General features: G+C 37.0%; 1 protein-coding gene across 4 annotated transcripts in view; it reads right to left on the bottom strand.

Annotated features, from left to right (window-relative positions):
- Window positions 1-216: 216 nt before the first annotated feature.
- SGMS2 (sphingomyelin synthase 2) overlaps window positions 217-23,870 on the bottom strand; it is a 42,701-nt gene continuing 19,047 nt past the window's right edge. For 3 of the 4 annotated variants that reach the window (XM_068402789.1, XM_068402790.1, XM_068402788.1), the window contains exons 2-6: window positions 19,014-19,675; window positions 18,108-18,225; window positions 16,125-16,278; window positions 12,167-12,333; window positions 217-11,336 (exon numbers count right to left, since the gene is read on the bottom strand). In XM_068402789.1, coding sequence (XP_068258890.1) covers window positions 11,133-11,336; window positions 12,167-12,333; window positions 16,125-16,278; window positions 18,108-18,225; window positions 19,014-19,468 — 1,098 coding nt within the window. In that variant the 5' untranslated portion in view covers window positions 19,469-19,675 and the 3' untranslated portion in view covers window positions 217-11,132. Of the gene's footprint in view, window positions 11,337-12,166; window positions 12,334-16,124; window positions 16,279-18,107; window positions 18,226-19,013; window positions 19,676-23,870 lie in introns of those variants that run through there. The other variant, XM_068402791.1, reaches the window with a different exon arrangement.

Here is a 23,870-nt window from a genome sequence, read left to right as displayed (position 1 = left end):
ACTAAAAGAGAAAAGCACTGTGGGCAAAACACAGTTACCTTTAAATTGACACACACCCCCCCCCACCCCCAAAATGAAAACAACAAACAGTGCTTACCCATTAAAACATGTTGGTTTAGGGTTTTTTTGTTTTGTTTTGTTGTTTTGGATTTTTTTTTAAATAGTTGAACATTCAGTAAAGATAGTGACAAGTGGCTCTTAAAATAGCAGCTGGGCTCTATTAAAAAGGTTTTATTGCAATTATACAGAAGTTACAGGAATTTTAGAAATACATAAAGCTTCAAAGGTTTAAGGTCAGTTTTCCACCAAGCAATTACAGCAACTGGATGCAATCTCTCTTTAATCTAATATAAACAGAAAATGGATATTTTACTAGCCATGAATGAAACAAAGTATGAAAACTAAGATCACAGATTTAAATCAGCAGAACAGAATCCAGCTTTTTTTTTGTCCATATTTGGCAGTTCAGTGGTTAATTACAATGTACACCAATAAAATGCATCTATTAGAAAAATACAGAAAAAACAAGTGAAAACTTATCTGATCCAAAGACGTTTTAAATCTGAGTCTCAAGGAAAGTTTAAGTTCTGCAGTCTGAAAATAAGAAGCTAAGCTATTCAGCACAGCTGAAACACATTACCATTTTTGCCTCTTTTCTTTACAGAAGAGTAATCTAGCCTGACTTCCTTCTCAGTCTAACTTGAAAAGTAGGGCTAGATAAAGAAATTCTCTCCTTGCCTCCATATGCAGTCGAGAGATTGGTTTCAGTGGCATATGGCCGATTCTAGGTTGCCCAGAGATTAAACTTCACATTAATTTTGATAAAAATGAAACTACTTTGATTAAGTTGTTGATAAAATGTAAACTTTGCTCTGACGTATCATTAAATGGATGTTTCTACTTAAAAATAACAAGTTGTTGCAACATTAAAGTTAGATTTTCCAATTAAAATTAGAACCAAATACACTCTTTTTAAAGCATAAAATTAACAGCAAAATATAACCAAGTACTTTACTAATATTCTGCCTACTCCAAATAACTACACATACAAGCTTTAGCACTATAATGCTTTCCTTTGAAATCATTCCTCCTCAGTCCTAGTATCAGTGTCATAAAAACCACCCCCATTTAATTCTGCACTTCAGGAAAATCCATTCCTCAAACTGTTTTGCCCTAAACTGAGGAATCAAAGCATTTGGTGACTCTACTTTTAACAGGGAAAAAAATCTACATGTAACAAGCAAACAAAAACACCACCAAAGACTCATCAAAATGAATGTTTTTAAAAAAATAGAATAGTCCAAATTAACTCATTTTTCTTTAAAGATAACCAGGTTACAGAGTTAAGGCCCAAGCAGAAACATTGGAAGTTTAATTAACATAGTAAACTCTCAAAAGCATACAATATTCCTTTCTCAAACTTTATCTTAGCCTTTGAATCCTACCAACACCTACAACTGCTGACCAGTTATTCTATACACTTGTTGAGTCAGCACCCATTCTCTTCAAGTATGGGCTGTGTTTTCATATGCTTTACTTAAGCTTGCAGGCAACTTTTGGATTTTTATTTCCACAGGCACTTTATTCACAAAAAAAAACACTCTCCTTGTCAAAAGAATATAGAAAATATTTGAAAATTCTGACTTAGACTAGTGCACTGACAAACATGTTTCTGTAACTCACAGCAGATGCTAATGCTGAAAATCTGCTTTCAGTCGAGTGTGTCACATGCTCACAAAGGTTTCATTTTTGAGGACATTTAAACATGCAGACATTTATCTCAATATTTCTGTAAATATTGCACTTTTTTGGTAAATTAAGAGACAAACAGTTTTCTCTGAAGCATCTAGTAATTAAAAGATAGGAAAGTTATATTTCAACATGGCTTAGAACTGTTACGGATGACTTTGCTCTATCTCTGGCTCTTTCAAGTGTCCTACTATGAAAGAAAGCACCGAGAGAAGTAGCAAGACACAATACAGACCATTGCCACTAGACTATCCACCTTCACTCAACAAAAACCCCAGCCAGGTCTGCTTTTATCCTAGATGGTGGGTTTGTTTCTGCCTTAAATGAAATTACTCTAGACCTGGAATATTCTTTGCAGAGACACAGAAGTTCCATAAAATAGACTTTAGAGAAGCCTGTTTATTTCTTTAAGTACTAGGTGCAGGTGATTCAAGAGAACTTATTCCTGTATATGAAAGATAGCGCTTTAGTGACCAAAACCTCAGGGTGCAATTACTTCAGAGCAGAGGAAGTGTGCCACAGTGTTCCAGACTGTGCACCCTTATATGTGCACCCTGCTCACTTGCCAGTTTGTACCTGGACATGGCACCCACCTCCCATGTTCACATGTCCATATCAATTAAGAGCATCAGACTTATTTCAGAGTTGACTATGGTAGGATTTCCAAATGTGTTACACGCAGACACTTTTACAACTGCAATTTGAGAAGGGGCCTTTCACAATAACTAAAGGCTTTGTATTCTCCATGGAGAGAAAAATGTAGGTACTGCTGCCCAAAGGTGACTCTTGAAAAGATTTGGAAGTGCATTGTCCTTCATTAGGTGCAACAAAATCATAACCAAAGGGGGGGGAAAAAAGCAACAATATCTTCTTCAACAAAAGGCACAAGACAGTTTTTCCATCTTAAGAGAAGGTTGCTTGTGAAGCTTCAAAACAAAGTTAAAAATTACTTTGCTGTTTCACAATCTAAACAATCCTAATTTAAGGCTCTTTCATGTGTTTTTACAATGTCCTACTATGAATTGCCTTGATAATTACGTCAAGTTTCACCTCTGCTCTTTAGATATAGTTACATGGTCATGTTCCTTCACAAGTTTGTTTTTCAGAAGTTTCAGCACAAGATGGACCTACACCGCATAATCAGTGTTCTCCTAGTACTAATGATCATCATTAGCAACAACAGTGATGAAGCCAGAGAAGTATTTTTTTTTTTTTTTTTACTATTAGCCTATGCCTTAATCCTACCCATTACAATTCTTATATTTTAGACCAAGTTTCAGAAGATTAGCTATCCTGAGCATGTATGAAAATTTAATCTTGGATGTGTAAGTCTAGACCCATACACACTGCTAATGTGTTCCCGCATTAAAAATACTTACACTGGTATTTTGCAGCTGTTATATAAAACAAATAGAAAAGGATCATATTTATATAAAAAGCATTTGGAACAGACTTAAAATGTCGAGAAATTTTGCTTTATTGAAAAGGTGTCACAACAGCTTTCCTTCATGTTCATGGGTAAGAAGAGAATACCAGCTCTAGATAATTTTTAAGAGATCATTAGCACCATAAATGGACACAGGTTTTTGATTTTTAAAGATGTGTGTGGTCATGTAAGTAGTCCAAAAAAAGTATTGCATTTGTTAATATACAGGCTAACTATAAAAAGTTTCAACTTGTATGTGCTGAGTAAACCACATAGGACAATTTCTTTAACATGTTTTCACCAAATTCATGGTCACCAGTGCAAGTCATCATGACAGATAGCACCTTCGGAGAAAAAAGCTACAAGATGCTCGCATTATTGCTTTTTTTAAAGTACAGCTAGTGCAATAGTTTGGGGTTTTTTTTCTTTTTTTTTGTTGTTTTTGTGTTGTTGGTTTTTTTTTGTTTGGGTTTTTTTTGTTTTGTTTTTGTTTGTTTTTTTTTTTTTAAACACAGTGAACATGGATTGCAACATCTTACAAATCACAACTCTAGTACCTCACAGCATACAGCAAACCACAACACGGAGTTCTCATCCACTTAACCAAAACAGCTGATGTGCTAGGAAGTGTCATCCTGAAAGTTTTGCAACATAAAAGCCAACCCTTGCTAATTATGAACAATTTATGTAAAAATGAGGCCCAGTTTGCAAACGTTAGTAGAAACTACAGCACAAGAGGTCTCTAAGTAGTATCATTTGTTGTTGTAGCGTTATGTTGTACAGTGTTTGCAGATCTGGACCCTGTATTAGCTCCTTATCATGCAAGCATTACAGCCATCTAGGGTTCCTCAGCAGCCAATGGCTTTTCTTGCCTAGTTTTTGCCAGCTTGGATACATAGCTCCAATTAATGTACAGAGTGACAGATTCAACAGAAATCATGCAAGAAAAGCTGTCAGCCAATGAGGATGAAACTGTTGCAGTTAAAAGTGACATCCTGTACTGTTTTTACAGAAGGCTTTAGAGTTCTCAAAGTCACATGGAAAACACGAGAACCACAGCCATCAAACCATCATTTCCTCTTTTACTTTCAGGTTCCTTGGTGTGACCCTGATCTCACAAAACACCCAGAATTTATCCTTTTTCACATCCCACACATGCTCTCCTGAAAATAAACAGAAATGAAAGTACTAAACATTTAAAGAACAAGAATTGATTCCTGAGATAAAAAGCATGCCCTATGATGTTAGGTTTTGTACTTGAAGATAATTCCAAGTTTCAAAGTGTGCAAAGATGTGTCTCTCACAAGAACACCTTTTGACTTCAGTGTTAATTTTGGAGCCTTCTCAAATGTAAATCCTACTGTTCTGTATTGAGCCATTTAGAAAAGGCAGTTAAAACAAGCAGATAAAGTAAGATAGAAGCCCAAAGCAGCCTAGGCTGAAGTGTAAGCAGCATTTTGAGTAGCAACAAACTATGAAAAAAGTGGAATGCAAAACCAGTTTTTACAGAAGTAACAAAGCACTGATTAACAGGTTCCTCAAAATGGAAGCGGGGTTGGAGTTTAGCAATATTGTTTAAGGTCCATATACAAATACTTCACTGGTAGAGGTCAAAGTAAGCAGAGAGATAAATTTTCTCTTGATACTCTCAGCACTCCTGCCATCTCTAATTAAAAAAAACCCACAACAATAATAAGAAAAATTAAGAAGAAAACAGACCCACTCATTTGAAATGCAACTCACATGCTTGAAGCAACACCAGATTATATACTCCACTGAATTAGAATACAGCTTTCTGATGACTGGTTTTACAGTGGTCTGCCTTTTCAGCCCCATAGTTTTCTGGTTTGTAAGTGATCTTCACTACACTTTTTAGCAATTGCCACCTTTGGTACTGTGCCCTCAGCCTGAAAGAAGCTCAAAAGGACAAGCAAAGATGCCTCACAGCCTACTATGTAAGTACAACCTAGTTTATCTTCCCAGAGAAGCCTCTTTGTACTGCATCCAATATTGGGTATGCCACAGAGACCCTTCTCTGCACACACGTGCCTGCATGGTGCCTGGGTCCCCAACTGCTCAAGATGCCCTTACTTCAGAATAGTTTCTGACCACTTTTTCTTTTAATTTTTTTTTTAAAAAAAAAGGAAAAGTTACCTTCAAACACATTTCAGCAAAGTTATTTTGTGAAAATTAATCTCAGCTGTCACAAAGGAGATTCTTCTGTAATAACTCTTTGCAGTTTCACAAATGCTAACCTCCTAAAGACCTTATTATGCAGAGGGCAAATACAAGAGCTGAAATTTATATTATATACACATAGCTTGAAAGAAGAGTATTTCTGCTAGAAGAAACCCAGGCACAGAGACTTTAAAAACACCTTAGGCACTGTATACAATGGATCTACATTGATATTTACCAGAACTAAATAAAACCAGTTATGACTAACCATACAGCAAGTAAAGGACAAAAACACTCACTCCTAATCTAGGGGAAGGACTGGGCCAACCAACACAGAATTGTTTGAAAAAGAGTGAACACTAAGTATACTGGTATAATACAGCATTTTTTTTCCGCTAGAGTATGGATAAGACTGCCTCTAACATGCAGCCAGTATCATTCGAATTCAGAGAGTCACAAACTACCGCTTCCAGCAAGAGCTGGTTTGCCTTCTCCTCCTACCTGGGTTCCCTCTTTAAATTAAAGGTTAGCGCACAGCAAACAGCCACAGAAAACAAACTTCTCATGGTATTTACTAAACTCCAAGCCCTTACGAATTAAAATATTTTCACTGAAAGCAAGTTAAACCTTCCTGAGGTTTTAAGCACTGATTTTCACCAGGAGAGAAGGTCTCCTCAACACCAGTATTTTAGATACACACTAGAGACTGCACAATATCATTACTTCATCTTAAAAGATCATTCAGGGATTCTAAGTTTTTTGTTAGGAAAGATTATCTACTGAAACAAGATTAGTTCAGAAGCAGAACTTTTCCCTATAATATTTATGTTACCTGTACCTAGCCTGAAATTCTGATGTGCTACTTTCTAGGTTAATAAGATTTAACCAAATGGTTAAAATCCATGGAAACTTGAGCCAACTAGAAAAAGCTTTAGTATGTTTTAAGCATTGCAGCACTTTGTTTTAGAAACTATTAGTGACAGGTTGGAGGAACAGCTTACGAAAATTTGCTAATCATATTTAAATATTTTAAAATTTCCAAGCATCTCCCTGAGTTGGGTTTTATTTTTATATTGTAAGTTATGGATGAGAACCAGCACAGTCCACAGCACAAGACACAGATCTGTACTGTAGAATGACATGCTTAGCACTACCTGTTTCCTTATAGTTTTTTTTGCAGCACTATTATACATAAACAATTTATTTCTACCTTACTTAGAAGTTAGGTGTAGTTGTAGCTCAATTTCATGTAAAAAGCAATATATGATCACCATCTACTTCAATGTTTTCATCTTCCTTTTTCTTGTAAGGCCTTTGCCTTCATTCTCAGTTTCTTGGCACAATTTTTTTTTAGACACTGGGAAGCATCATAAAGTAGCATACAAAAGCTAACTTACAAGCAAAGTTACTTCAGTGGCACACTAGGGTATTTTTCTCATGTGCACTTAACCAGCAACACTCACTTGAATGGTGTCCAACAGAAGTATTTATTTTAAGACACCTTTTTTCAGTAACTGAAGATATGAATTTACAATGCCTGGTATAGAACAGCTAAATTCAGAAGTGTCCCATCTTACAGTATCACTCTAATTTTATATGCCTATAGAAGCCTTCTAGGTAAGTCCAAAACACACATATTGTTAAAAAAAAAAAAAAAAAGATGACAATGGAGCTTTACAGCTGTTAAGTCTGCCAGCAAGGAAAAATGGTTCCACTACATCTGATTGGACATATTTTCAAGATTACTCCATGAATCTTTAAGATATTTTATTTTTTAACTTAAAAAAAACCAAGAGCTGTGGGAAAGTTCATTTAAAGTAAATGGAAATACTTCAGCCTGCACTGAAGTTAATGGATCTGGTCTCTAGAACTGCAAATCATACTTCATATCTACTGAAATGAGATTAATAATTTGGGTAACTACCAAACAACTTAGGATAAATTGTCCAGCCAGACACTACTGATGGGAGAAAGCCAGAGTTTGAACAGATTCCGATTTAAGATACAGATAAGTGGATTTGCAGTAATCTAATTAAGAGAATTCTCTCTCATCTCTTTAAAATACTTCCCAGCTCTGTCTCTGTTACTGAGGTTTATTTCTCTATGACATGAAGGTAGTATATCTTAACGTATAAATACAGTTGTGATTTTTTTTTCCTTCCGTCTCTCCCACCTCTTTTTTTAAGGAGGTAAGCAAATCCAGTACTACAGTTCATAGCAACATTTAGCACAGCTCTTTTTGCTACTACCCCCACCTGTACCTATCTTTCCAAGAACAGCAGTGAAGAATGATAAACGTTCAGTACCACTTACGTCCACATGGGAGTGCTAAGCACATACCATAAAGATGTCAGTTGAGCAGTGGTTTCAAGTGTATGTTAATCATTTCTGGCATTGGAATTAAGCATCTGTAGCATGACCATGTAGCAGCACATTTCTTTAAAAGCTCAAGTTAACCTTTTAAATCCAGGTTTAAATTTAGGTTAGGCATTTAAGAAAGCTTGTTTCATAAATGCAAAGCACCCAACATCATTTAAGTCATACTGATACGCCAGGTGGACAAGTGCCTTTTTTTTTTTTTAAAGTGTCTCTGAAGTTCAACATGTAAATGCTCTTCAGTAGAGAGAAGGAGCATTTTATTTATCATTATCATCACAGTACAGGTGCAGCTCATGTGTCATCTGTAAGAAAGATTATTATTATAACTCCAGAAAAAAATAATTACAGTCACATACTGCAAAACATTGGGCATATACAACCCAAATAAGCCTACAATCAAGTGATCAGTACATTTAATGAAGTCTAACTTTCTCCTGTGGTGTTGTGGTTTTGTTTTTTGGGGTTTTTTTTGTTTGTTTTTGTTTTTGTTTTTTTTTTTTTTACACACTGCAATCCTTTTTCTCTTGGATGAAACTATGTTTTCAGCTTCATAGTATTTATAGACGATGATCACTGAGTTCTTAAAATTAATAATTTTTATGTACCAGCTGTGGTTTTTATTGGATAAACTACTACAGCATTAAGCACTAGCATATACCATTACTTACCCCATTTCATTACCTCACATATAGGCCTAAGGAGTCTTCAAATACATCTGTACCATCCAAGTTTGCAAAAGCAACTTAAAGCTATAGAGATAGTAGAGAAGTGGGGTTCTCTGATAATTAAACACACACACATCATTTTGAGGGCTTGGATACAACGGAGAAAGTTTAAGCACTTCAGGGAGGGCTGCGCCAGCACACGAATCAAGTATTTTGAGCTTTTGTATTACAATAGAAGCATCTATCAAATTCAGCAGTAGAATGAAAGCTCACACTGCCGAACAAATCTTTACTTGTTCTACTTCATCACTTGTGTATTTTTTCCTTCCAGAAATAGGAAAAAGTGTAAAAAAAACACCAAACACCTCATCCTGCATGACAAAATTCTACTTTGTAGATATATTACAGAAATCCCACTGAGACATGGTGGTGGTTATGCAGACAATTAGCTACCTAAACTATCAAAGTATTTATTATTCAGCCACCAGATGAAAACCACTGTTTAAGCTCCTTACTGGAACGCTTTTTCATCATGTTTTTTTCAAGGCATGGTTACCACTAATGAAATTCATTCATGATTTCTAAAAGAGAGTATTACTACAAGTGGCTTAACATGACTGTATTTAAGATATCACAAATCTTACAATTCAGCCTCAAAAAAAAAAGATATTATGCTCTATGAAGTAGTTTTGATATAACAAGTTATCGTGGGAGATTTACAGACTGCCATCGAATAGATTCATTTATATGATACAGAAAAGGGGCTTTTATATAAATGTTTTGATACTGGCTTTTTAGCTGCTCAAGGTCTGCCAGGAGCAAGCAAATGAGAACATAGGTATGCCCATACACACACAACTTCCGGGGGCACGTCAGAAGATTCTAAGGAGCTTATTTTAAGTAACAAAACCAAACATCAGCACAATTTCTTTCTTAGCTAAGTTTTACCAAGGATGTATTGTAAGGAACATTGTTTATTGTATTACTTTGATAATGCACAAAAATATTTGAAATGCACATTAATAATATTCTCATGTACAACTCACAGCAATTGATCCCCTTAACTGAAAAGAATCACATTTGAATAGTCTGTATTGCATTTTATAACTTTAACTGGAATTTTTAAAAACAAGTTGTCATTATTTAAACTGTGTTCACACTCGTCACTCGGTTCAAGACATTCTTAAAATAAGCAGCATTTCCTTTATATTAGTATCACTTCAACACTTAATGCAGTTTTATCTTTGCTATCAGGTTTTACTGAAGATTTGAAAATAAAATTGAGCTAACTGCAGAAATTAATACAGAACATAAATGGTTAAACATGGTATGCTAATTTTCTACTTTGCTTTCCCAACAATACAAAACAATAAAAACCAACAAGAACCAGGTAGCTGTTAATTTGTGGTTTTGTTACATGTTTGCCATGGTAATTTCCCACATTCTCAGCCAACCTGCTTAAATAGCCATTTTAGTTGGACTGAAACCCTGGGGGAAAAAAAAGGAATCCACATGTGAGTTCTACCACAGTGTCATTTAATATGAAATGGTTTTAGGTAATAATTGAAGAAATGCTACTATTGTAGGTATTCACCTTGGCACTTTTTTGTTTTTTTGAAGTAAGTCACAGAAACACATGCCAACAGGTAAAAAAAATTCAATACAGAACTATGACTCCCAAGCAAACTTGCTACATAGTTTCAGCAAGAAATAGCTACTAAAATTAAAAAGTTTATTTTAAATATAATTTGGACCTGGCCTTGCATTCCTCAAGCAGGTGAGATCTGTAGGACTTTTGCCTGAATTAAGGACTGTATGATCACTCTTTCCAGTAAGTACTTTTGTTTAATGTGTTTAACTACACAGCAGTGTGTGCTTTTCTGTGTATATGCACATACAGACACTGATAGGCACTGTATAGCTCTATACACAAGGCCAAATTGCAATTAAAGATTTACTTTGAAAATGTGTCCTTTTTTAAAAATAAAATTTTAGGCTCCTTGAGCTCTGATGTTAACAGCTATTCCTAACCTGCAAAGTCATCAAGTAGCACAACAGTTTAAATATAAAATTACTAATAAAAATGTAAAAATCGGTATATAGTAGAATATGTGGGAGATAATGGTGGTAAGTAGTATTTTAGGGTTGTAAGATATTCATACCCACAGAGTGTAAAAAAAGTCAAGACTCACTTCCAGCTGTACCAGTCACACAAAGGCCTTACCTTCATTAGCAAGAATAATGCAGCAAACCACTTCCCACAATTGTGTTGGTTTTTTGTTTTTGTTTTTGTTTTTTTTTTATATATATCTCAACACGCCGATATTGTGCCTTTACATTTTAGCATGTTTTTGCCCATATGCACTCCAGAACTCTGAAGATGAGATTTTTGGGTGCTTCTGTGTACGAGTGATAGTTAGTAATGAAAGTGTTAATGTAGTCTTTGGCACCTCTATCTCATTAGTAAAGCAAAGTCCTGCTCCATTTTTTCTTTAATAAAAAAAATCCCATCAGCAGTGCATTCTATTAGCACTGAAGAGTAGAATAGGCCTCTACAGCCCGATGATAGGAAAACATATGAAATGGCAATGTGTGTGTCTACAATTGTCTTTCCAATCAATTGCACAGAAGCTTGGTCCTCTTCTTCAGTTACAGTGTAGTCCTCAAGAACTTTGGTTACAGCATTAATGTTTTGGTAAAAAAAAAAAAAACAACAGTTGCTTTCCTTCTTTTCTTCAGGTAGATTTTTCGTTGTCCTCTCCTGTTTTCTGAACCCGTGAATACTTTTTGCATGAAGACTTGAAGCAGCTGGGAGGCCAAGATATCGGCCAGGAAAAGCTGCAAGGAACAGAGCCTTGCACATTCTTCTCAAAGAAATAAAATATTGGATACCACCATGCTCGAGAGAGAAAATTTGTCTGCGAAGAGACCTTTAAAGTCTGCATTGGCACAAACAGGTAAAGAGGAAAAGGAAACAGTCAGTTTAAAGCATTATAATCAATTATGCTGAGTCAAGACAACTACAAAAGTGCAATATATCTGCATGCATTTCTGCAAAGACAAGGTGCATTTAGCCTAGAAAAAGAGAGTACTGAGACACTGTGTACATCATAGGCCAGATGCATACTACAAACTGAACATCTTTAACACAAAGGGATGCTTCATTGCCGTACAGAGTTTAGGGAGACGAAGCACTCAAATCTTTTTGAACTTAAGTCCTTGCAGGCATGTCATGTTTCCATTGATGACTAATAGTTGAAAACTAGATTAAAATGGCTTGAGAGCTATGCTCCTACTTGAAAGTGTTATTGAAACAACTGGAGCAGATACCTTCTGAACAATGTACTTTTAGTGACATTTACATAAGAACTGTCACTAGAATTTTAGTATGGTCTAGGTAATTTAGGTTGGTCAGAAGTTTTATTATTAAACTACTGTTTATTCATAAGCTTAGACAAACAAGGGCTATTCTATACATCTACTAGAGCAATAAAACCTTGAAGTTCAAAAAACTGTTTTTAAGCCAAACTATCCAGAATTTCAAAAATAACTTTATAAAAAATAAATTTTGAAATAAATAGGCACAAATCAAAAAAATCTTAAGCCATTAAATATTTAAACCACAGTAAAGTGAAACTCCTTGCTCAATTTGTTTAAACTTCAATATGGAACCTCTATTTTTATTTCAAAATTAAGAACTAATTTCAACCTTTGAGCAGTATTAACAAATGCAGGCCATAGATTGATTCTAAAAGTATTTGCTACTCACCTTTTCATTAGCCATTGAGTGGTACCACCAGAAAAGCCGTGTAGTGATATAGTAAGCAATGATGACATCTATGGTATAGTGTTCATGAGCAACAAGGATACATATTATGCCAGCGGCACTCATTAGCCAGCAGATTAAGTGATACCACCAGAAATGACGTGGTGAATCTATGAAATAGGAAGGTGATGGGAAAACACAAAAAAAGCCATATACATTATTACAGCAATCCACAAAGGGAAGGGGAAAAGATAAAAAAAGATGATTTAATTAAGGCTACTAAATTTTAAAACATAACTCATTTATACCTCACTGGTACAAGAACCCTGTTTTGACACAGAAAACAAGACTAAAGAATTACAGAATCACAGAATCAATCAAGCTGGAAGAGACCTCTGGGATCATTGAGTCCAACCATTGCCCTGACACCATCATGTCAACTAGACCATGGCACTAAGTGCCATGTCCAGTCTTTTCTCAAACACATCCAGAGATGGTGACTCCACCACCTCCCTGGGCAGCCCATTCCAATGTCTAATAACCCTTTCTGAAAAGAAATTCTTCCTAATGTCCAACCTGAACCTCCCCTGGCAAAGCTTGAGGCTGTGTCCTCTTGTCCTATTGCTAGTTGCCCGGGAGAAGAGGCCGACTCCCACTTCACTACAACCTCCCTTCAGGTAGTTGTAGATGGCAATAAGGTCACCTCGGAGCCTCCTCTTCTCCAGGCTAAACAACCCCAGCTCCCTCAGCCGTTCCTCATAGGTCAGACCCTCCAGACCCTTCACCAGCTTGGTCGCCCTCCTCTGGACTCGCTCCAACACCTCAACATCTTTCTTGAAGTGCGGGGCCCAGAACTGGACACAGTATTCAAGGTGCGGCCTCACCAGTGCCGAGTACAGAGGGACGATCACTTCCCTAGACCAGCTAGCTACACTGTTCCTAATAGAGGCCAGGATGCCATTGGCCTTCTTGGCCACCTGGGCACACTGCTGGCTCATGTTTAGCCGGCTGTTGATCAGCAGCCCTAAGTCTCTTTGTGACAGGCTGCTCTCTAACTACTCTTCCCCCAGCCTATAGCGCTGCATGGGGTTGTTGTGGCCAAAGTGTAAGACCCGCCACTTGTTCTTGTTGAACCTCATGCCGTTGGTCTCGGCCCATCTATCTAACCTGTCCAGATCCCTCTGTAGGGCCTTCCTACCCTCCAGCAGATCGACACTCCCATCTGCAAATTTACTGAGGGTGCACTCAATCCCCACGTCTAGATCATCTATAAAAATATTGCACAGCAGCGGCCCCAGAACTTTGCCCTGGGGAACACCGCTAGTGACCGGCCGCCAGTTGGACTTTGTTCCATTCACCATCACTCTCTGGGCTCGGCCATCCAGCCAGTTTTTAACCCATTTAAGAGTCCACCCATCCAAGCCCTGGGCAGCCAGTTTGTCTAGGAGGATGCTGTGGGAGACAGTGTCGAATGCCTTACTGAAGTCTAGATAGACTACATCCACAGCCCTGCCCTCATCTACTGAGCAGGTCACTTGGTCATAGAAGGAGAATTACACAAACTTACTGAGGTGTTATTACTTTGTAAAATGAACCCAAGATGAGCTTGCAGTTAGAGGCAGACAGCACTGTCCCCCATTTTCTAGTCAAATTAAGTTTTCCACTTAAATCACTTCTAGGGTATGGGGTGCAGGGGAAGAGACAGAATTGAGGCAAGACATGCACCTTGATTATTTTACTTTGGTGTATTGAATCTCTGCTCTTTTTACAGTCTATGCTCAAGTAAACTTACACTCAAGTAAAATGCCTAGAATTTGCATAACCTGAGCAGAGGTCACAGATTAAACAGGAAAAGACACTCTTATTTTAATTCCTAGGTTGTAACTACTTTGCATGAAACCTCTGTTCTGTGAAACAGAATACACTGTACAGGGAAGTACAGTCTGTGAATTTCTACCCTTTCATTAAAGATTAACAAATGGGATTGAAGCTATTCTTCAAAATGCATTTAAGTCACTTCAGTGGAAGAGTTCCCCTGCCCTTCTTTCCTCATTTAAAAATGCCTTGGGTGTCACAATGACCATTCATAACTTCTGACAGGCTAATGGGCTTCATTTCACTCGCAGTGGGAGGTTTTGGCACCCCTTGCCTTGTGGGGCAATGGTCAGCCTTTACTTTCACACAATACCAGCAGAAAAGTTACTGTCTCAACAAGCCTACCCAGTAGCAGTTTGAGAGGCCTGTGTAAAATAGTTACTGTAGGAGGACTTACATTTTGGTGCAAGTGTCAAAACACTAAGTTCTCTTAACTTTCCCCAAAACATTGCAGACAAATCTGTATCTACTAATTTTTTAAAAAAATAAAATTATAAAGGAGCCAAGTCATCTCAAGAAGTTGGTGAAAACAGCCCCAGGCAAGACAGACATACCAAGGCTAAAAATGTAAATAATTATTCTGGGTAAAAAAGCTGGAGTGCAGGGGAATAAGTAAAGAAGGAGCAAAGGATGAAAGGAAAAGATGAGCAGAGCATAAAATCCACTAAGCCAGAAATAATAAAAACCTCAGAATGCATCTTGTATTGAAGACGTGCCACCAAAAGAGCAGAAAAGAACATCATAAGCAACCTCTAACTCAGAGCAACTATAGGGCTTAAGCCCTTGCTCAGATAACATTTTGCTAAATATATGGGAGGCAGAAAAAGGAAAGCATTACTCATTCATAGAGCACAACTCCACTGAAATATATGCCTAACAATTAGGCAGCAAAGAGCTTATTACAAGAATTTGTACAACACAATTCCTCCAACCTCTTATGATAAAAGTATGAGTTACACCAGCCCCAAAAATATTGGGTTATTGGCATCTTTCCTGGTACTAAAAGACTACCACCATCATCTTGAATCACTGTTTGAAGAAGAATGTCTCGCATCCACAGATTTGAAGTTTGTCATATTAAACGGGTGTTTTTATATCATGTTTTTTGTTTAAGGCAGAATGTAGCACTGCCACACTTCCTTCCCGCAATGTTTTAATAAAAGGAAGGCATTCAACTGATGCTGGCTAGTCTTATTTTCGTTTACGTGAGAATTACCCATTCCTGTGAGCCAAGCTAGCATTTGCATAGTTTGGGACACAACAGCAGGAGAGAAGATTCCAATTCCAAACATGTCAACTGGAAAGGGAACTCCCCACTATGCATTCACGAGCAGCCAAGTTCCCAGGGTAGAAGCATTGCTTACCATGTATCAGATTTAGAAGTTGGTGCTTAGTTCTCCAAAGCTTCAATTGATGCTGTGTGTGCAGCACAGATTTTCCCCCCATGTCCCATAGCAATGTAAAGCAAAGGGGGAAACCATAACCCCAACTATATCTTCTGCATGCTTGCCAAATTCTTATCAACTTCAAGAGGCATAAGTGGGAGACTCTAGCAGAAGACACCCAAGGAGCATGAATCAGCTTTCCATTGTCTGGAGTAACTGATGTACAGCACACTTAAATAACTTTGCTTCTGGATGTAGTATAAGTGTGCAATGGCACTGTGCTCAAGCCACAAAAACTCCTTAACATCTAAGGTATATCAGCCAACCTGCACAGAGCTAATCTGCATAATTAACTACAGTATGTTTTACCCCAAATTTGAGTAACTTGTCAATGAATAATGAAAAGCTAGCTTGCTTCAACCAACCAGTAAACACTCTGTATAAAGACAGAAGTAACATGTCTAGTCACATTAAGCCCTTAACTAAAGCCCACACCACTTTTACTACACCATTTTTGTTCCATTGTTCCATTATTGCTCAGCAATCAAAGTCATGTTTTTTATTTCAAACCCATACACGTACAGTCTGTGTACAGCTGACCATTAACTTTTGGAAGGCAATAGTTTTTACATGCACTTTTATCATGTGTTTTCCCAGTACAACAGATTTGAACGAGAGTGCATTGAAATACCATCACTTACACTCTTTGATGAACAGGTAGATCAGCGTTAATACCACAGTGTGACCACTAAACAGGAAGTCTCCGCATAGGATATGTGATCCAGTTATGGATAAACCACCACCAGAAATCAGTCGCAGGATCCTCTGAAGCTTTGCCTGAGAATCTCCATTCAACTAGAACACCAGAAAATAAGTACAAAAAAGTTTAAGATATACCATAAGTGACTTGAGTAAACTTCTTGCCCAGACATGTGGATTCAGGGAGATAGGGAGAAAAAGGACACAAGTTATCTTCATTTTCTTTGGCTTTCTTTCACATATTCTTAAATAAATAAGCATGCATGTCAACTTCGACAGGTGCTAAAGATCAGCTTGATAATACTAGCATTCTGTCTATGCTTTCCCAGGCTATTTTACAATATGCATTGTATGAGAATGAGATGCAGAATATACTGGAAAGGTAGACACTGAAAATTTGTAAGGTGAGGTATCTCATGATAGCCATTGATGGAACAGATAAAACCCATTCAAAACCAGTTCCAATACAGTACAACCTGTGTACTGCTTCTGCCATTCTGTTCAGAGCTGAGCAACATTTCTACAGGACAAAAACCTCAAACTCACTTAATTTTAGATTTGGTTACAAACTCAGTCAGGACTTACTCAGATTTAGAGGATTTATTCTTTTTAAGCACGCATTAGGATCAGCTTTTGATTTCTCATAAAAACAAGGCAAATACTCAGTTTCACCTTGCTGTTTAAAGATTAACTCTGGAAATAAACCAAACAAGATAAAGGGATAACTTGAGTTTTTCATAATCAGAAAAATATTCACATGGGACAAAAAGAGAAATCCAGAAAAGCTATCAAGTTTTTCCAGAGTTCAAGTAATTCATCCTGTTTTAATGCTAGCAAAATGCACTTTCAGCAGACATTTACATTTTCTTTTGTTTACCCTTTCCCATTCCTCAATACACAGTCTACTACACACAAAGTAATTTCCTAAGTTACTAAAACAAAACAGTTGAGTCTTTACAATAGTGGTATGTAAATAAAGCTTTTTCAAATAGATCCTGATTCATAGGAAAAGTAGTTCATCTACTATGTTCCTAAGCTGTCCCAATGTAAAAAAGTAAGACTGAACAGACATGATGCTGTACTTCAAGACTGAGGAGATCCTACACAAGAAGTGACAAATTTACCCCTCAAGCAAATTTACAATATTTTTAGATTTCAAAATGCTTATCTTCTCAGTGCACAACCAAACTTTCTTACTCTCTCAAGTGCACTGTTCTTTCAGTGCAGCCAACACGATACAATTTGTTCCAAGGCAATTATATGTCTACAACTTTGTATTAGTAACCTAAAATGGCAGTAACAGGATTCCTTCGTGTCACCATCTAAACACTGCCACAATTTTTTTTTTAATATTCTTGTAGAGATATTAGCATGTACATGTTTCTATATGTATCAGCTCATTTAAATAGCTGAACTTGTTTTAGTCACATTTATATACATTTTGGAAGCAGGGACATGTAGCTGACTTCAGGTATTGCTACAGCTCTTGACAAAAGTGTGAGAAACAGGACAAAGCATATTATAACATTGTGGTTTTTCTAAAAGCATACTGCAACACAAGCTTGTGTGTGAGCCTGTGAATTACAATATTAACCTTAGGTATCCCACCATGTAAGAAAAGATATCAGTGCAGTACTAGAGTGATTAGCTTGAGCCTCGGAAGCAAGCTTATTAAAATTTGGTAGCAGCGCTATTTCAACATAGGTACTCTCCTTTAAAGCATCGTAACTACAGCAAACAGCTTGAGGCTCTTTCTGTGTCACACAACTTTTGGTTTATCACTACGTTTCTGAAGACATCAACTGAAAGTAATTTGTGTTATTTAATAACACCTGAAACATTATCTTCTATTTGCTCTAATGAGCCATGAGCCATAAGGACTGAGGCAGAGACTAAGGCAAGAATTAGGGAGCAAAGGCGCTTACCTTTGGTGCACACTGAAAATGCATTCCAGGCACAGGTAAGGTGGTAACGTACATAGTAATACAGCGGTACAGATACAAAGTTCCTATTATAAAAAAGAACCTGCGTCCCACTATTGATCTGAAAGTAAGGGAAGGGGGAAAAAAAGACTGAGTACAAAGTTCACATTCAGGATATACATAATGCTGGTTATGGAGCTCTAGCTTTACTATATAGCTAAATCCCTAGAACTACAGAGCAGCTCTACCCCCTGCTCTTCACACACTCTAAATCTAATACTAAAAAAAATTAAAAAAAAATCTTTCTTCAGGTTTAGGCTTGCTGGCTCATAAGAGTACATAGCTAGCACAAAGCTCCCACCAAAGCTATTTAACCAATTTAATGTGGCCTCAGACTAACTTAGGTGTGCAGTCAGGTATAGTTTTCCTTGACTCAGTGACCTTCCGTTTTTAGTCCCATATTATAATCACATACTTGACTCAAATATGTATAGCTCAAGCAAATGAAGACACAGGAAAAAGCTTCTAGTCTAGCTGTAGAGGACAGCAGGTTCCTCCTCAAATTTGGATGAGAATTTTTACATCACCATGATTTCCTCTGTTTAAACATTGCCACATCAGTAAACACACTTTAAAACGCCCAATCACAGAATAAAATTCACTAGTACAATGTAGGTGTCAGAAATTCAAATTTAAAAAATATTCTTCAGTAATCAGGAGAAGCCCATATTTCCTTATCCAGCATGGATGCTGGAACTTTCTAAAGAAGTCACCCCTTTGTCATTTTGCTCCCAGCCCTATTCTACAATATTGCTACAGATGCTACCATAAGATTTCTTCTACCCAAAGCGAAGAAGGGAAAACAACATTCTGAAAACATACAGCAGAGAAAAAAATATAGCTACTTACTTGTATCTAAGAAACAACCACTGGAATATCCATAATCCAACTAGTATCATTCCATTTATTTCTGATACAGAAAAAGCCCATTTCACACGATCAATGTAATCAAAAAATTTGTCAGGCAAGGGAGGGCTTAGCTCCTTTGGAGGTACTCTCTCATGGACCACAGTGATCATGACAGTTGTTAGAATCAAGTTGAAGAGAGCATAGACAAAGGCAATGCCTGTTTTCCACCATTCCAGAGGAAATTTGTTCCTAGACTCAGCAGGCATAGCAATCTGGATGTAATCAGGATATTTCTTTGTTGTTTTTCGCAAGCCATTAGACAAGCCCTTTGGTTTGCTAGTGCCATTTTTATTCTCTTCACTGACTGAGAGTGTAGGTCGTGAGTAGCCATTAGAAGTGTCATTGTTTGGACCCTCCATATGCTCTTCAAGCTTTGCTGTCTCAATGGTATTCATTCCCAAGCCGTATCGCCAAATCAGGTTTATCAGTGACCAATTTCTGGGCTCTCTAAAGTCTGTTATTCCTTGAAGTCCAGCGTTCTTATTCCTAGATGATTCTGGATTTCTGTAAAACTCTAAAAAGTGTCCATTGTGCTTTCACTATTCAGATACTGTAAATCAAGTGGTGAAGACAAATCTTTCTTTCCTCTAGAGCTGTATCATCTGCAAAAAAAAACCAAAACAGATATTGAAAGCCTCCAGAACTAGTAATGTGACACTGAACAAATATCTTAAAAATGCTTATTCTACGCTCCATCCAAGTCTACTTACACATACAGTCAAAAGGCAAACTAGAGACAGGTGGTTACTGTGAAATAATTCAAGCCAGTTCCTACTGAGTAACTTGATAAATCTCTGATCAGTTTAGGAACTAGTAACAATTTAGGCTTTTTTTTTTTTTAAAAGGACAAGATCCAAGACTTCAATGATCATGGCAGCACTTGCTTTATCAGTTGTCAGAATTAAGACTAATCCATGTTTGCAGCAATATTGAATTTTATTGCTTAGGGGCATTCCATACAAAATAACTGCTTTTTGACCCTAGGGTTGCTGCATATATTAACATGGTTTGTCCATATAGATCAAGTAATCTTGTTACTCCAGGTGACAGGACAAAACACAGAAGGGCACTACAGCATTTGATTTTGTAAGGCATAAAGTAATTTAGATTCATCTAGAAAATCTACTCAGTGGATAGCTCCATTAAATTTTCGTGGAACTAAATGAGTATTTCAACCAAAACAGTACAAAATGTGTCTACATAGCTACTGTAGTACTCACTAAATAACATCTGAAGTTTCAGAGAACTGAGAAATATACTTCTAGATTAGATTCTTAGTTATGGTAACCTATACGTAGAACAGACTACAAATGGATCTGTGTTTGGCCTTTAGTTACTTAAAAATGGTCTAGATTTTTTTTTAAACAGCAAAACTCATTATTGCACAGGATTTATTTCAGGCTGCATTTGTCAATTCAGTAAAATCTGATTCGATAAAAAAAATTAGATAAGTGTATACATTTTATAACAGTATTTTCTACAAAGAGGAAAGAATGCGGTTCAACTCTACAGAACTGACATTGCTCTAGTTGAAACAAAGGCCATTTTCCCCCATCTTTAAAGTTCTGTGAAACCACTTATCATAGTTGTGATGCACCTATTTTTATTACTCTGTTCAGCTCCTACAGGAAAAGTAGTATTATCATATACAAAGTGCTCACTATCTACCAGCAAATTATAATTCTCTTTTTTTTTTCCAATTGTTCCTCTAAGAGATGTTCAACAGTACCACCACCTCAAGTCTCTGCATGCCAACATAGGCTGCCACAGTTTGCCACCTATATGTACAATTAAGTCATCACGATGGAAACCAGAGCTGCCAGTCTCCCTAACCGTACATTACAGAATGTGGCTTAACAGAAAACAATCTGCTTAGGAAAAACCTGTCCAGTAACCGATCTCTTGATAGTAAGGACAATCTAAAACCAAATCAGCCTGGAAAGTTGGGTGTTTGTGTTTTGGTCCTTCCCCTCTCACTCCCCCAAACAGAGAAGACATTTAACATGGCCAGCATGTAAATCCCACTGATTTCCTAGCTGCAGCTCTTACTGCTGCAAGAGAGAAGAGGTAAAGGTTCAGATCACAAATATGTGAGATTCATACAAATAACACTGAAATAGTCAATAAACATTTCCAAATTAACCTCTCAGTGTTTCCAAAATTCACTGTGACTGGTTGACCTTTTCTAAATCCCTAATCAATAAGTGTATGAGAACTGAAACACACACACAACACTAAACAACTCTCCACCCTCCAAAAAACCCAACACCCAAGAAAACAAGTGGTGATTTCAGATGCCTTTTCTCCCTCCTACTAACCAGACTGTAAACTCTGCTTCACTGAGAGAAGGGGATGTTTAACCCAGCAGCCAGGCAACGACCTCTCTGATGCTTCCTACAACTAAGAATATTCTTTTAGAGCAGCTGCAAAAGCAACAGACTTACTTAAAACTGTAGTAGAACAACATTTCAACTTTCACAAGTCCTTTTCTTAACACACACATTCTTCTATTCCCCCTGTCTACTAAAGATGTGCATAAGACAGAACACTTAAGTGAAAGTATAGAAAAAAATCTGAACCTAATTGCTTAAGTTTTGGAACACAAGCCTACCTAGCACTCACCTAAGTCAAGACCCTTCTCCTCAACACAACATTACACATAGCAGTCACTGGTGTAGAGATCAGCAATCAAAACTTGATACATTTTATATCTCGCACAGTTGAAACATTTTTAGAATTATGCATTTACTGAAGAACACTGAGCCATCACAGTAAGTAGCAACCTGAGTTATTTCCTTCTCTTCCCCACAGGCACATAACACCACTACTACCAAAAGGAAGATTTTTTTTTTTCCAGGTATTTAATGACATCAAGTAAACCTTAAAGACCAAAGAGCATCTAAACTACAGATGAACAATAACCTAACAACCTAGAAGTAAAGCAGCACTCAGGTTTTTATAATAACTTATTAAGCAAAGCAGTTATACCTACAGCTTTGCAGGAAAAAGTTGTGTTCCTTCCTGCTACTTTTAAATGGATCGTAAGGCATATTGATCCACCACTTCTGATGGCTCATCAAGATTATTTCAAGCAGAGTGCATACTGTGGTCAAACCTTTGTTTACATTGATAGTTCAAGGTGCTATATATCACCTGATCAGTGACCTGTAAGAACATAAGGGCTTTCCTTTATAGTACCTTTTCAACCTCTTTCTCTCATATTCTAAAAGAAAGCAGAAATTCTATTGATGAAGATGATAAAAACACTCTGCTTGAAGCTTTCAGTCCCTTGCTGCCAATCTGACTGGTCAGAGAAGTGATAGATAACCCGACTGCTCTAAGCTCTGGAACATTCACTCGGGGAGTCTCAAAGACTCACACAAAATTGGCCAAGTAACCCAAAAGGATAAACAAAATTCCTCTAAGGGATACACTCAGGTTTTAGGAAAGTTTTCTTTTTGGAACCACTTCAGTACTTCTAAAAATAGACACGTACCCTCATCAAGGAACAGAGCTTCTTAACCAGCAATATTACAGCAGAAGTCCTAATTGTCACAAGGAACAACATATTTCAAGGAAAATCTTACAAGTGAAAAAGACGCAAAAAGAGCAGAGGTCCCAGCTGTTTATCCTGAGCTTCTACTTGCTCCCATGCAAATAGCTCTTTTAGTTTTCTGCATCCCCATTTGACTGTTGTTCAAAAGAAAATAGTTTTGAGACAAGTGTAAGAAAGCACATCTACATTTGGCCCTTTACGCTACAACCTAAGAATAACAAGCAGTTTTATTCAGCTTGTTAGTCATCCAGTTTTCACATAAAGGTCATTTTCACATGAAGTTAGCTCACCATTGGTGTTTCTCATCCAGTATTTGGAACTTCTGTAACATTTCTCAAAGTATTTCAACTTCTCTAACTTAGCAAGGACTGAATAGACACAATTTGCACAGGCCTTCCAAAGAAGTAGTTCTTAACCTGCTGTTCCAAATATGAACAATGCTATTGGAACAAGAGCCTCCAAAACAGTCAGACCGATCTACTCTGACATTAAAGAAAGCTACACACTCATATACAAGATGGAAAAGGTTTCTAGGCAGTAGTATTTTTAAACCTCATTAACTTTCATTAAGGTTGGCTCAAACATTTGATACAGCTGTAATATATTATTGTATTTGGTAGTTGCAGAAAAAGGGTCTGTAAATAACGTAATGCAGAAAAAAACCTACATAATTGAAGATAACATGAGAGAAAGTTATAGTATCGTATTGTTATCTACATCACTATTAGCAGGAAATAACTGTTAGCTAGTTTGTATTTTCTTCAGTCAAATTTTTAGGACTACCTATGGGACCCGAAACTAGAGAAGAAGCTGGGTAGCCTCTGCTGCCTTGACAGCAATGAATAAAAACTGGCTTTTTGGGGTTTCTCTATTTTTAAAAGCATTTCAGGTCTCAGTTTGTTTTTATAGTATCCCTTCTTCCATGCTGTATGTATGCCTCACAGCATGTAGACCATTGGGAAAAAAAACACCCAAACCACACACAAACAAGAAAAAACCCCCCAAACCAAAAAACAACTGCTAAACCAGATTTGAGCAAAGTACATTTAGGTATGCAGAAAGAGGACAGAGTTTAATAGGTTTGCTTATCATTTCTATTCCCCTACAGTAAAATAATTTCCGAGCTGTGTTCATCTTTCAGCTGTGCAATGTTTATGCTTACAATATATAAATTCATGCACAAAGTGAATTGCAGTTTATCTAAAAGTTACAAGTTTATCTACATTCTCTAATAGGCTTCC

Source organism: Nyctibius grandis, chromosome 6 (assembly GCF_013368605.1).
Source record: "Nyctibius grandis isolate bNycGra1 chromosome 6, bNycGra1.pri, whole genome shotgun sequence".
Taxonomy (NCBI): Eukaryota; Metazoa; Chordata; class Aves; order Nyctibiiformes; family Nyctibiidae; genus Nyctibius; species Nyctibius grandis.
This window is presented reverse-complemented; position numbering and strand designations above follow the sequence as displayed.